This window comes from Betta splendens, chromosome 12, assembly GCF_900634795.4.
Source record: "Betta splendens chromosome 12, fBetSpl5.4, whole genome shotgun sequence".
Lineage (NCBI taxonomy): Eukaryota > Metazoa > Chordata > Actinopteri > Anabantiformes > Osphronemidae > Betta > Betta splendens.
Window position 1 is genome coordinate 3278259 of NC_040892.2, and position 15831 is coordinate 3294089.

The 15831-nt window shown below is 46.2% G+C and overlaps 1 protein-coding gene across 1 annotated transcript in view; it reads left to right on the top strand.

The window, feature by feature from the left end:
• Nucleotides 1-15831, top strand: part of LOC114866639 (transmembrane protein 132C) — a 93153-nt gene that overhangs the window by 67565 nt on the left and 9757 nt on the right. The window contains exons 5-7 of the mRNA XM_029168644.3: nucleotides 423-612; nucleotides 12226-12369; nucleotides 15537-15745. Coding sequence (XP_029024477.1) covers nucleotides 423-612; nucleotides 12226-12369; nucleotides 15537-15745 — 543 coding nt within the window. The remainder of the gene's footprint in view (nucleotides 1-422; nucleotides 613-12225; nucleotides 12370-15536; nucleotides 15746-15831) is intronic.

The following is a 15831-nucleotide window of genomic DNA, read 5'->3' on the forward strand; positions in this document are numbered from 1 at the left end:
ATGTTGCTTAAATCTTCTTCTGCCTATTAGTGTTTGTGTAAATCTGAGCTTTCTTCTTTCTTCTCACTTTCCTGCAACCTGCCCTCTTCATTGACTTCCTCGTGTCTTTCCCTCCATTCATACTCTACCTGTTTTTCAGCTGCATCCATTTTTCCCCGGCTCCTGCTGTGTTCTTGTTATTCCACCTTCTCATTTCAGCGTGTACTTTTCCTTTTACTTCATCTATTCCCCTGCTATTTTCTCATCCCTTTTCACTCCCACCTTATTTCTGTCTCCTTGTCCTTTGGCTAGTGGCTTTTCCGATTGCTACCTATCATTTCCTCCCATTTCGTGCCTTCCTCCTTTATCTAAATTTGCTCCTGACACACACACACACACACGCGCGCACACACACACCTTCTGCCTTTCTCTGCCTCTTGCAGCGTGGAGGCGGCGGGCTACCAGCGCGTGCTGCAGGTGGACCTGGAGGTGAACGGGCTGATGGTGACGCAGAGGGGGAGGGAGGTGACGTGGCAGGTGGAGTATCCGCTGACCCGCACCCTGACCGCCGAGGTGCAGACCCTCATCCGTCTGGCGCCGCAGGACCTGGGTGGCATCGTTCCACTGGCCATGGTGAGGAGTGGGTGGGCGGGCTGTGAAAGTTGGAAGCTGTGGACATGTGTGTGTCTGTAAGTTCTTATATGAGGCAGCTTTGCATCAAGACCATGAAGAAATTCCCTTAATACCACACAGGTGTGGTATCATCCTATAATCCTTCAAACTACAGGACGGGGCTCATACTGTAACTAATATTATTATTACCACAGCGGACATGATTGGAGCCCAGACTCACTGCAGGTGTTCAACAGACCTGCTGCAATAAAGCCGCTCACAGCTAATCTGATATGACAGATTATAATTTGGCTCTGAGCTAAGGAATGCTCAACAACATCGAAGGCCTCAGACAAAAGCATTTAGTGTGTGTCTTCTGTTGTCGAGCCTCATAACTTATATTTATCGAGTATTAAATTAGATGCTTTTACTTAAGATGTTCAGCTTTCCAGTCCCTTTGACTGCGCTGCTTTATTGCAGATGCAGCGTGCTGGAGCTCAGCGGCTGCACAAAAACGTGTCACAGCGGTAATATGTGCTAAATGTGGAGGCAATAGAAGGCAGAAAGCAAATCACAACTTTACAAAAGCCTCAGATTTTGACAGCTAAACAAAGCCGAAGTTTAACACCCACCTCATTATATCAAATTTACTAGATTTATAATTGCGGCCGTTGCCAAGCAACAGCTTCTTCTATTTGTTCGAGCAAATACGGTAACATTTATCCGAGGAGTAAAAAGTTTGTGAACAAGCAAACTGTTTCTATATTAGGACTGTGTTCTCCCACAGTATGAACAGGCAATTATCATGGTGTTTACATTATTTGATCTTAGGCGTTCCTGCAGGATAATCTGCCCTGACTAACAATGGCTGGGAATCATCTCCTGCCTTGTGCTGAAGGCTTAGCTTCAAGATTGTGTTAGTTTGTCAATAATCCCAGAGTGGATTATACTTTTCATTTTCAACAAGTAGTTAAACAAGGTTTCATAACATTAATGGCTTGTTTGTAAGTGTGGAAACAAATCAGCACATTCAGACTATAAGAAAAAAAACATTGTTCTAATATTATTATTATTATTAACAGAATTAGCACTTTTCAGCACTAACCACTAATCTGGTTAGTACAGTCCATTGTGTGCTGAGAAGTTAATTGAGTTTGGATTTATGCAGGCCAAACATGGATGAACTGGTGAGAAGCTTCAGATTCATAATTGTGTTATGATGATTGTTATGTAAACATCATAAACTGCTGCATGATTGTTTTCCTGAAATGAAAGAAAAACACTTATATGCTGCAAAGAGAAGAAAAGCTTTAGTTTCTCAGTCAGGATCAAACAGCTTCAAAAGTTTCACTGTGTGTCTGGTGAGGCAGCATCAGCTGATTTAGGGCTTCTGGCAAGTGGTGCAGTGTTAGAACAATGGTTGCTCCCATAGATTTGAATGTCTAGTGTTTTTATGAAAAAGTATGAAATTCCGTATTTAAGAACAATTTGATTTAATAAACAAAATGTATTTAATAGAACATAAATTTGAGTCTTTAGTAGCAGGTAGTCTTTTGGGACCGGGTCACTGTTCTAATGGTGCATGAAAGTGGACGCAAACCGAATTTGAGAGCGGCCATGAAGAACACCAGCACAACGAGTCTGTCTAATCACGAGAGAGGAGCTGTTCTAAGTAAATCGATTAGGTCAGAGAAATGTTTTCTGTCTGGAACCCGCTGCACTGCTGTGAGACGGGGTCCGTGGCCGCGCGGTGCAGTGCAATCTGAAATACACTGAAGTTTTTATCTGGAATGAATTGGGAGCCCCTGCAGGGGAGCATTTTCTGCTTGAGCTTTACTGATGTGGGCAGCATTCAGCTCTGCAGAAAATGAAAAAGTTGAGAAATCTCAACTTATCACGGCGACAAGCGCGCAGGGAAATTTACTTTGAAGTTTGTCCAACTTAGGCTTAATGTATTTTTCTTTTGCATGCTAAGTTTGATATTTTACACATTCTCCGTGCTGCTAAGTAAAATATTTTCAAAAAGTTTTGGCAAATTAAAAAAAAAAATTGGTAAGTAGCTCAATGCAACAATGAGCTCAATCCAACAAGTTGAAAATGTACATACAATCAAAAACACTTATGCAAATAAAGTCGCTTGTAATATTCAGATAAATATCCCATTGATATGATCACCGTCTGGTCTGTCAGTGGTGTTTTTACTGCAGTGAATGGACAGTGCAGCCCTTTTGTTGCATCCACTTCTTCTATACTGTAGCTGCGCTTTCATTTCTTTATTATCGCTCTCAGTTTTCATTTTATTGGCATTTATACAATCTTGTTCTATTATTCATCAAGTCATACACATGTTTTGACAGCCCATAATGCACTTTCAGATGCAAGTAATGAATTAGGAGCACATAAGTCAGAGTCAGCAAATAGTTTGATTAAACTGTGTGTTAGTAGTTGACATCAATCTTCACCTTTGCAGCAGAACTTGTAGGTAGACACCAATCATTGCTGCAGTGCTTGTCTGTGTACAGAATGCCAGACACCCCTGTTCAATAAAACTCTCATCTCTTTCAGATCCGCTTCTGGCTTCCACTCCCACACTGCACAAAGAGGCACACGCACATGCACACACAATCCTGGAGTATCTGCCTGCCAAAAATGAAATGCAGGACTCCGTTCGTTTTTTGTTTTTATTTCCACAGCTAGTCTTGTTTTGACAGTTGCTGTAAATTGTCCTCAAGGATAACTGAGTGAAACTGTGACAAATACGTTAACAGCAGCGATGGAGGAAGGTGCGCGGCGAAAAAGTAAAAGGGAGACAGACTCTAGAAGGGAAAAACAAGAGGGTAAGAGGGGCTTTAGACAGCGGAATAATTGTGTGAGAATAACCTGCCAAGTAAGTTGTTAGCGGCGGGTTATGCCTTAAACACAGACTTTCAGATTCCTGGTGCCTGCAGTCACTGCGTGAAAGCCAAAGAGATCAGGACTGGATATTCATCCTGCAGAAACACACAAAACCCATAATTTCGGAGCAGGTTATTTTCCCCAGAGCGATTTGTATTGTACTGTAGCTCAATCAATGACTCACAATGTTGTGTCCTTTTCTGCTACAGCACAATGGGCTGGATTTTTTTTTTACACAGCAGTTCAGAGCAGAAAGTACCTTAACATTAGCTAGCGAGTTAAACCTGACTACAAAGAGAAGAACGGTGGCAGGTTGATGACATAATCAGACCTAGGAAGATTTAATAAATGAAACTAGTAATTAACACTTTATCTACAGGAAGAATCTTTGATTCGTATCAAAGGCACATTTACAGTAGCTGTATTAACTGAAACAGACATGGCCCGATCAGATGAAGACTTTATGTACCACTCAGTGTCTTTTAGAGAATCCACTACCTCCAGTGGTTCAGTTAATAAGAGTCTCCATTTGCTTCCGTTTTTCTTTAAATCAATGGATTCGATGATCAAAAGTGCAAACTGAGAGAGAGGAGCTGGAAGAAAAAGGCGTCCGCGCCGACAGTCACTGCCCCCGCTCTTCCCGTTTCAAATGCCGCCGAATTAAAATGTGCCGTTGCTTATTTGGATTTGAAAAGGGGAGTCCCGGAGAGAGAGGAGTCGCGGTGCAAACCTGGAGCCGGCGAGTCAGGCGGGAAGCGGAACGGTGGAGGCATTTATTAACCAGCTCAAAAGACGGTTCACGCTGAGAACACGCCGACAGAGAGTGCGCTACTTTTCATCGCATCCTCCCATGAATTTTTGATCTCTCTCTCGCCGAGCTGTGCCTCTCTGTTCTTTCATTAGCAGCGAGCCAGTGTGGCCTCCGCGGCTGCTTACACCACATACCAAATGCTATCATTAGCATTTTATTCATAGCCTCTGAAGCTCCCTCCATTTGAAACTCGACAACATTAGCTCGGTGCTCACAGTCCCGCAGCATTACAACCAGCACCATTAGCAGGAAGCTCCACATTAGCCTTTTTTTTTTTTCTCGGTCTCTTTTCTTTTTCATTCACGCGTTAATGCTTTTGTCTGGAATAATTAGGCTCTGGCCAAATATCGCTTTCTCCACGCCGGACTCGGACGGGCTGAGGGAACGAGGACAACAGGAATAATAAGAAACTCCGTCCTCTTCTGGCGAGAGCGGCAGATAAAACGAGAGCAGTTCTCATATCTGTAATTTACTGTGCGCTATCGCAGCATCAGGGCGGCATTGGAGCCGGCTGCCATCAATCACACTGTCAGGAAGTGTATTTGGAAATGGCCTGGCAGAGCACTGATAGGTTGTGCACTGAGGCTATCCGCTGGCATCCTAAGTGTCCTCAAGGCCGCATTAGCCATCTGCATGCAGCCGTAATGCCCCTTATAGCTTAATTAAGTCCTCTTGTGTATATAGAGGCCTCTAATTCACCGCTCTCGCTCGCCTGCATCAATTCTCCATTTTGCTAACTCCCCGTGGACTCGCTTTGAATTTGGTTTGGTGCCGGCCGTCGCTCACGTCCCGATTCTGATCTTCTCATACTTCAAGTCGGAGAGGGCGACGGAGGTCTGAGCAGGAAAAGTCAAAAAGCCTTAGAACAGTGAACCTTTTTTATTTTCATCAACTCTCAGACAGATCACTGAGGCCAGACAGACTTCACCACGCGTCATGTTCCCATCACACACTCAGTTCAATGCATCAGTCACCAGCGCCGCCCAGAAATCAGCACTAAGCGAAATTAAACCTCAACGCCGGCTTTGAATCAGCCCACATCTGCAAACCTGCCATTATGTTATTACGGCCATTTTCTCAGCTGTGATTATAACGTTAATCTCGGTCTCGGCGATGCCTGTTGTTGGTGGGGGAGGAGGCGTGCGTTGATGGCGGAGACGGAGGCGAGGGCCCCGTTCGGCCCTCTCATCGTTAACCTTTACATCCCTGCAAACGTCACGTCTCCAGACTGAGGCCAGACACAAATGTGCCTTTTCTTCATGGTCTGCTTTTACTCAGAGCGACAGACCTGTGCAGCCTGTCCTCGGGTCAGATGCCACAGCCTCGCTCACAGCCGGTGATTGTGTTCATAGTGATAGCCTTAGTGTTTGTGCAGAAAAAACATCTTTTATTTTGTTTGCTTTGCAGAAGTTTCTTTTGTACAGGAAGAAAATGTCTGTTTACTTCACAAACAGGCAGTTTGAAGACAAAAACCAACTCATTTCTATTACACTGGCTAAAGACTATGTTCTGTCTCTGCTCTGACATTCATCATTACCAGAGTTCAGCTGCTCAGGCCTCAGCGCTGACTCTGCAGCCGCTGCCTACAAGCTGCTCTGCAGCAGGAAACAGAAAGCGTTGACTGTTGCTCTTGGTGCTTCCGACCCACGTTGTTGTGTTGACCTACTTCTGTATCACCTAATGGCACAAGACATTTTTCCCTTCTCCTCATTGAGTCCAGTTGAAAAGAGCCTGTGCCGTACATTGGAGCAGAGATCCCCTCCTGCTCAAAAGCTGCTGTATATTTTCCTTTCAAGAACTAAGATAGCTCTCATTTTCTCCGTTGGCGACCCTCCCCCGGTGACAAATGGACACATTGTTCATGTCCTGTGTGTAGCAGACCTACACACATACGCCAACACTTTATTTTCCTCCTGTCACCCAACCGCTCCCTCTTCCCACTCTCCCAGGACCCAGGATGCTGCTTCGCTCTACGTATGTCAGTCAGGCTTTACTTTGAAGCTAAGCCTGTCCGTTCTGTAATTTGTTGTTGTGGGTTTGTTTATTTTTCGCTGGCTTGCCTTCCCTCACCCCCGCACCCCACCCCCACCCCCCTCCCTCCCTCACCCATCCTCCCCTCTGTCAGTCTGGCTTGAGAGTCTTTTTCTTTGGCCGAGGCCAAGATCCAGTAAAGTGCAACTACGGGGCTTATTCTAATCAAACAGCCTTCCTGAAACCAGCAGAGGGGTCCTCACGCTCCGGACGGACTTTGTCACCACTGCTGACTGCAGCATTTCCTCCCATAATGTTAAAGCCTGGAAAAAGCATGATAATGAAAGAACAACAGCAGCTTAATATTTAATCTTACTAAAAGTATTTCAAGCTCATAGTACACAATAGTCCAACAGATTGTCAGGCCAACAAGTTGGGTAATAAATCAATATCTAATTAATGAGGGGAGTATAAATCACCAGAAGTCCTGATTTAATAATCAATAGTGGTATTTCTTACTCCTGGTCATGGCAGAATGCCCCCAAACTTATCCCAAGTCTTCATTTGCGAATACTGCAAGTGTAGCTGCTTTGCCAATTGTGTTAAATCAGTGCAGGCACAGGAGTTGATTATTCAGCTTATTTCATGCTCACAAAAAAAAACCTTCAGGATCAACTAACATGCACTTTTGTGAAATCAAGTGTACGCGGTGCAGAGGAGGCAACTGATCCTGTAAAATGATTATGTAAATAAAGCAGCGTTTGAGTCGTCGACTCTCATCCGCCCAAATTAAGAGAGAGGCTTTTTTTTTAAACCTAGTAATTTAAAAAGTTGCAGCGGCTGCACCTAAATGACTGACATCTTGCTCAGGTGTGAGGTAGGAAAAAAAAGCAATTTTCCATCTTTTTGCCCTTTCTATCACATCCCTTGTCATTTCGGTTATCAGCGCGTTGCTCCCGCTTCTCCCGCGCTCCAACATTGCAGGGCAGAATAACTCGGCTCCTGTTCCTTTTTCCCGAGCCATAACCATAAAAAGATTACATTCTACGCTGCTGTCCCCCTGCTGTTGTATCACCGTTTCAGAAAATGTGAGGAAAAACAAAATAAAATCCCCCTGGCCGTGGTTTCACTTCATCATCTGCTGTAAGACGTGAGACGCTCAGATGTGTGTGAGGTGTAGGAGGAGACTGTTGCTTCTGGAGGCAATAGACTTTTATTGATAATTGATATGAACAGACTATGTGAAGAGAGCAGCGGTGGCAGCTACGTACAAGTATCATGTATAATCAGGGGTTCTCCAGGGGGCCCCTTCACTCCTCTTCATCCTCTTTTACAGTAGTATATATTAGGTATAAGTACTTTTTGTATTATTTCATTTAATCGAATACAAACAAGGAGTGTCTCCAGCTGAGTTGATGGAGTTTGTTGTGTACGACTCTTCCACTGCCAAGATTGCCGACATGAACGGAATAATTGAATCTAACCCTGATGTTGCTGGACTGAAAAGATCAACCTCTGATAATACAAAGAGTAATTTTGTGCGACACCAACAATCACTTCACAGCCCTGCGCTGCTCTTCGGGGGCTTGAGTTTAACTCGTTTTCACTTTCCAATCAAATCTTCACACTTACATGATGATGCTGTTACCCTGGTTACCAAGAGATCCAGGATGGGAGATTAGAAGATGAAGTGAAATTTTTGGATTCATACTGAAATAATATGTCTTGTTGACAAACTGAGGTCAGTTTGTTGATTTCTACCAGACTAGTATAAAAATATATGAATATCTGTAAATAACTATAAATCCTGAAGAAAATGTTCCTAGAGTTCTGTGTGCTTTTAAAATGGATAAATCCAGACCAAGGGCACCTTAACCCGCTGAGCTCGATTCCAGTGATCTTAAGTAGTGCATGGTTCTCCAAGGGCAGGTCCACAAGCCCATATACAAATTCGAAGTCCAAACATCCTCCAAGGCCGCCCAGACATCGGCAGGAACTGCTCAGAGTTTAAAGTGCACCACCAGCAGAATGTGTCCTTGAGCTGGCGGCATTAAAATACAGTAACTGTTCTCCAAGCAGCGCTGCGAGTCGTCTGCTGCCTCACACATCACGCATCCACCACCGTATCAGCCCCCACACACTCCACCCCTGTACCCCGGCTGCACAGAGGCGTAATGGCCTTTTATTGATCCTTCCTTCTTTCGCCGTCTTTCTTCTCTTTTCTAGCTCTGCTCCTCTGCACTGTATTGAGAGGTTGTTAAGATAACCTTCTGCGGGAGGAGGGAGCGTGGCTCCTTTTCCTGAGGTTGTCCAGTGTGTGTGTATGTGTGTGTGTGTGTGTGTGTGTGTGGGGGGGGGGTTGTATTTGGGATGCAGATTTCAAGCAGCTGCCCTAATTGATAGTCCGTTAACATGGATGCTGTCTCTGACATAACGCGGAGCCTGGTCTGTGCATCTCTCTGATACCATGATTAGAATTAGAATCTTTTCATTCATGCACTCAAAGCGATAATCCTGAACGTTAGCACTGAACATACAAGACGAGGCTGTTGTCCAGCTTCAGTGCTGCACTGTTCCATCATCGCGGCGCGGCTCTTGCAGGCAAACAGGAAATGCATTATGTGCTCAACTTCACATCATCATCTTGTCCAAATGATTCATTTCACCTGGTCGCTTTAATGCTGCGGCTGATGGGGGTCAAAAACAGACCGTGCTCCTGGCTTATGGCCACCAGCTGAACGTGCTGGCTGAGCGTTGTGTGCCTCAGTCCGTGCACGGATGCGTTCCATGAAGACTCCGGGAGGGAATTAGTCAGGGAGGAGCTGCTCAGTCAGAGGTAGGTGGAGTACGGAGAAAAGCAGACAGCGCATGGTGACTAATGCGTCACTCAGGCCGTCTCGTTAAATGTCACTTAATTCCAGTGTGTTTGTGTTTATGATGTGTTTATAATATCTGAGCTCATTGAGTATTCATTTCGTCGTGGCACAAACGTAGTCCGTGTTGGGGCTCATTAAGACCTCGCTCCTCGCGTTGTTCCAGTGTTAATTGCTCATTAAGTCAAAACAGACACTTCCCATCACAGACGCACAGAGCAGTATTTCTAGCTGCTTATTTGTCACTGGAGACCGTCCATTCTGTCTTATCGTGTAATTAAGAGCGAAGACGTTCACTGTGCAGGCGGGACTGGGACCCGCGGCGGTCTGAGGGTTCCGTGTGCGTAGGGTTTGGACAGCAAAGCTAGCAAACGCCCAGAAGCCCCCGCGATATCATAATGAAAGCTGAAACGCATTACAGGCCTAATGATTTTGTGTCATCTGTGTATGGAGCAGCGCTAAATGGGCTCGTCGCTGCCACAACTGGCTCTGCTCTCCCATGTGGCAGGCCAAAGCAGCTCACGGGAGCCCGTGATGAACCCTGACAGTGGGTCGCTGGTTTTAGAGCATGGGAAATATGGAGGGGAGGGGAGGGGAGGGGAGCGCTCGATTAGGAAGCGGACGCCCCACGTGGAAATAGTGGTTCCCTGGAAAAGCTCAGCAGAGGTGAGATCGGATTCAAAAGCCCACAAACACAGGCCCAGGACGACTTTGGTGAATTCACTGTCTGTTTGTTTGAGTCATTGCTTTAAAAAGATGAGAAAACGTTCCCTCTTCTTCATTTTCACTCTATTCTAAATATCAGCGGGGCGATAACTGCTCTACTTTTTCTACTCTTCACAAATTGCTCCCCACTTTGGGTAAAAGTAGATCTAGACCGATGTAAGTGGAAGAACATAATGTTTGGGAGGAGAATAACAAGGTACGAAAAGTGCTGCTTAATCAATTTAGAAGTGTGTTGTGGATCAGATGAGCTTTCAAACAACGTCTGCTCTCCCTCAACGCAGCGCGACGGTGAGAAAACAGGCCAAACTGCAGCTCAGAGACCAGTTTCCCTTTGCTTTTGACGTATTAGTCGTCTTTTACTGAAACTAAGCTGCAGTGAGCTGGATCCACAGTTAAAGCAAATCCTCTGTCTGGCCAACACACTGAGAGCTCAAGGATTACCAGACGTTGTCTTAATTGATCTCATTCGCTTCTTCCTCATGAGGCCTTGACGTGAAAACTCTTTTCTCTTTTCCTCTCCTCTTAAAATAAATCCAGAGGTATAGTTATAATAGCAAATACTTTAACTGTGATATGATCTTATTTTGCTATTTACACATCTTATGTCTCTTTGCCTTGGGAAATATTTCTGTATACGATATAGAAATCTGCACAACATCTGATAAATACTTGGAACTGATGCAATTGATAAAAGGTTTGAAAACAAACACATTGATAACTGAGGACTTGTAGCATTAGCTTTTAGCACACAATCAATTTAAGGCATATTCAGGAGTGACAGCAGTCGTGGCTCGTCCTCATAGTGCTGCATTACATCACCCAATGCGTGATGTGGAGGAACACGGGCGACGGCTGGAGTCGACAGATGCCTTCAAAGAAAAAGGTTAAACGCATTTGTATGTGCATCACGTTGCCGTTAGTGTTAACATACAGCCTCCGCTCTAATATTGAAGTTCATGCGCTGCACCCACAAGTTTCAGACCTGCTGACAGCACAGCTCGCTTCCCCTCCGGTCCAGCTTAAAAACAAACTGGGACTGAGCTGCAACTGCTTCAGGCCCCGGATTGTAAAGCAGCCTCGCCCACAGATGAGCCAGGCTGGAAAACGCTCACCGCATCACCGTCCTCACTGCTCTCCTCACTCCTCTCCTTATTCCTATCCTCACTCCTCTCCTCACTTCTCTCCTCACTCCTCATTCCTCTCCTCACTCCTCATTCCTCTCCTCATTCCTCTCCTCACTCCTCTCCTTACTCCTCTCCTCACTCCTCATTCCTCTCCTCACTCCTCATTCCTCTCCTCATTCCTCTCTTCACTCCTCACTTCTCTCCTCACTCCTCATTCCTCTCCTCACTCCTCATTCCTCTCCTCTCTCCTCTCCTCACTCCTCATTCCTTTCTTCACTCCTCTCCTCTCTCCTCTCCTCACTCCTCATTCCTCTCCTCATTCCTCTCTTCACTCCTCACTTCTCTCCTCACTCCTCATTCCTCTCCTCACTCCTCTCCTCTCTCCTCTCCTCACTCCTCATTCCTCTCCTCATTCCTCTCCTCATTCCTCTCCTCACTCCTCATTCCTCTCCTCACTCCTCATTCCTCTCCTCTCTCCTCTCCTCACTCCTCATTCCTCTCTTCACTCCTCTCCTCTCTCCTCTCCTCACTCCTCATTCCTCTCCTCATTCCTCTCCTCATTCCTCTCCTCATTCCTCTCCTCACTCCTCATTCCTCTCCTCATTCCTCTCTTCACTCCTCTCCTCTCTCCTCTCCTCACTCCTCATTCCTCTCCTCATTCCTCTCCTCACTCCTCATTCCTCTCCTCATTCCTCTCTTCACTCCTCTCCTTACTCCTCTCCTCACTCCTCATTCCTCTCCTCATTCCTCTCTTCACTCCTCTCTCCTCTCCTCACTCCTCGTCCCCGTCTGCTGATCTCCTCTCGTTTCTATCCAGATGCATCCAGGTCATTACTCATGTGCAGCATGTGCCTTCGCTGTATATCCTTCTGACGTTTACATACTGTAAAGCTCTCGTGCTGTAAAAACAGGAGCCGTAATTAAACCCAAGTGTGAAACGCTAATGGCAGAATACACAAATAGACGCATCTCACAGAAACTTATGGCTGAAATTATGCCAATATCTCATATAATCAAACACACCTCCGTTAATCAGTGCTGACTGTTGCGTTCACAGCTGTTTAATCCAAGGTTTAAACACAGTTCTCTCCAAATGGAAAGACAGAAGCGTGTCTGTGAACTAACAGACACTATTTCTCCTTGATTAATACAACAAATGTCACACTCAAACTTTGTGACCCTCTCCCTTTGTTGTTAGGTGATTACTGATTCAAGCGTCTCTCTCTCTTTGCAGGACAATGAAATCCTCAACACGGCCGTCCTCACCGGGCGAACGGTCGCCGTGCCGGTGAAGGTGGTCACCGTGGGAACGGACGGCGCCGTCTCTGATGTGACGGAGTCGGTGGAGTGCAGGTCGACGGATGAGCAGGTTATCAAGGTGGGTGGAGGATCGGATTCACCACCACCTCGCGTGAACTGCTTCTCTGGATTTCTGTTTGATCCTGTTGTTTGAGAGCCGACAGCGGGTAAAATGCTGACTCAGCACTGATTTCCAACCAAGTTAAGTTCCTTCTGGAGAGTTGAGGTAATTAATCTGAAGGCGCATTAGCCTATTTAGGAGAAGTTCAAACTTTTCTTTGCGGGAGCATTAGATAAAATATTGGTCCCCGTCTTATTATGCGAAAAAGAAAAGGGAGAAAAGCCTAAAGTGAGTGAGATGAGAAAAGTAAACAGTTCTTAATTGTGGTGTTGCGAGTGTCTGTGTTATATGGAGGCGCGGCTTTGGTGTGTGTGTGTGTGTGTGTGTGTGTGTGTGTGTGTGTGTGTGTGTGTGTGTGTGTGTGTGTGTGTGTGTGTGTGTGTGTGTGTGTGTGTGTGTGTGTGTGTGTGTGTGTGTGTGTGTGTGTGTGTGTGTATCGCGCATGCATATTAGAGAGAAGAGAAAAGGCAGATCTCTCAAAGGGTTTAATTATCCACTGAAGTAGCACCACACATTGTGACGCTGACCTCGGCAGCGCACCCCCCCACCCCCCGTCTGGTTGGGGAGCAGTAAGCGGTGCCCCTCCCCTCTCCACCCCGTTTTCAAAGGAAGCTCAAAATAAATCACTTGTAACACAAACCCGTGTGCATCTCCATATTTCTGAACAGCTTCACTGATGCTGCTGAGCCTGTGTTTCAGACCAGACTCCGTCTCCACCAACTCTGCATCATAGAGGCTCTAATGCGTCTACATCTGGATCCATAATGGCTGTTTTTTCTGGGTCTATTGAAATGGTTTAATTTTACACTTGCTACTTCAGATCTATTCTCCCATCAGGCCTTGCCGTGCCCCCGCTAACGCTCCTCCAGTGTTTATATAGACTGCATCATCTGCTGCAGCCACGTAATATCACTAATGCTTATTTTTGAATAAAATCAATCCACCTTAACCTTTTCAACGGTCACGGCAGGAATGAATCTCGCATTAGGCCGTTATGTCCTCTCAGCGAGTAAACACGCTCCGTCATGAACCCGTCTGTGTGGAGGGCGACCCAGAGTTGGGTCCTCGCTTGTATCGGCCCCTGCAGTGAATTCACAGCCGAAGAGGAGGTTTGTGCGTGTGGTGTCGTGACGCGGTGACGGGTTGTGGGTTGAAGTCTGCGTTTCTCGGTCGAGTGCAACGCTTTCTCATGCATTGCAGATTATGTCACCTTTAGATCAGTGTTTTTTTTATCATTCCCATCTCAGACACAGAGAAGAAACTAAATGAAAACAAGCCTGGGGACCGAAAATCAAAGAGGGACTGAAATAAATGGATTTTCGTGTTGTGCTGGAAAAAAATCCGACTAGCGTCAGAGGGTTCTGAACGAGGAGTGGAGTGGATTCCCTCCACTCGAACCGAGACGCAGCCGCACAGGGCTGCGTCTCAATTCGACCGGTCCGCGTGCGGCGGCGCGTCCCATCATCCACGGAGCACGCGGCGGCGGAGGCACATGAGGCCTCCAGCGACGTCCGACCGTGCTGCTCCGGCGCCTAAACGAAGCCGGTGTGGATTCCACTGCAGGCGCTTTAGAAATAGATCTCACCTCCATGGGCGGCTTCACGCTTTTGAGGGATGAAACACTTCAAACTGTAAGAGGTTTGCTTTTGTAGGAGCCACGACAAGCGCTTAATGCATCACTATGAATATTTTACATTTGTCAGAAAATGTCTGATTTTCTCGTACTTCCTTGTTCTGGCACTGCCTGTGTGGCCTATATTCAAAACCACTGGATTATTGGTTTGACCGTGGTTTATTATTGTCAGTTTTTGTAAATTAAATTTGAAACTTATCTCCGGGTGGAGAGGAGCAGCTGGAGCCTCCAGTGACCCCCCGCTCGTTAAACAGCATCGCCCGCAGCGCAGAGACGTTTGCTTCGAGCTTTGCCCAATAACGAATCAGAGCATTTCAATTATTTCTTTCTGATTATTAAGTTTTGTCGCTTCCCATTATAATTTCATAATGACAGCGACCTGAACTGGGCTTTGGGCGGCGGAGTGGAGCAGATTAGCAGGGAGGGGGAGGACGGGGTGGAGGCAACGGCATTGATCTCACATTGTAGCGCTGATTTTCTGTTAATCAACTTATTGAGTAACTCATTAGAAAAAGATTAAACCTCTAATTGTGTAGACTCGCAATTGGCATTTGATTTTTGTAGCTGATCAATGGAAAAATTAATCAGGTCAGAGCCTGACTTTTTCTTGCTCTTTGACTTCGCCCTTTAGTAACATCTGTAGCGAGACCTGCTCACATCACTGAGACACATACAGTAGGAGGTGCAGCTACAGTGGAAGACGGGGGACGGGAGGATGAGGAAATGAACGGGGGGGGGGGAGCTGACGGGCTTTGTTCCTGATGGAATCCTTACTGCGATCGCTTGAGAGTTAAGCTGCCACGTTCTATGCAGACGAGTGGAGACAGATGACAATCTCCCTGTGACTGGTCTGTTATGAAGACGCAGTCGTCGGCGCTGAAGGACATCGGCTGAAATTACTCGTTACGCCAATCAAGCAGTTGAAGGTGTTTGAGACTGAAATGTGACTGCAAACCAACTCCAGCGAGGATCTGTTCACCAGATTCCATCTTCTGACTTATAGAAAAGGGAAACTGCTTCAATAAATGGCGCTTTGAAGACACTTGTCGTGTGCCTGCTAGCATTTTTACCATTGCGCTGTGTTGGGGATGCATCTGAGAAACGCTGGTGACTAATTGGAGTTGTGCGCTACTTTGTTCAGCCAGTCGTGGTTTTTTGTTGGTTTTGGGTGAGACAGGTTTGTGTCTTTTCGAAGCTCCATCTGTTACATTGGACTGAAGTCACTTATCGGCCCACGCGAAAATGTGTCTACACACACACACACACACACACACACACACACACACACACACACACACACACACTAACACTAAGCAGACCTGTCACTGAAGCAATGCCTGTCATCGTTACAATTCAAAATGACACAAGAACAGAGGAAGAAACTCCACAGGCCTCAGTGTCAAAATGTGAACATTTATCTTATATTGTCACAAAAAAAATCTAGAGGAATTTTCTATACTTGAACATCCGATTGTCTTCTGTTCTTCCCCAGGTGTCGGAGCGCTGCGACTACGTCTACGTCAACGGGAAGGAGACGCGAGGCCGGAGCAGAGTGATGCTCAACTTCACCTACAGCTTCCTGAGCGCCCAGCTGGAGATGAGCGTGTGGATGCCTCGCCTGCCCCTGCTCATCGACGTGTCCGACCCGGAGCTCAGTCAGATCAAGGGCTGGAGGGTGCCCGTGGGAACAGGCAGCAGGAGGTGAGGCCTGCATCAGATGCTCTGCGAAGGACGCCAAGTACAAGCAGTACTCATTGGTCCAGACCCAAACTTAATTTTGGGGCTTT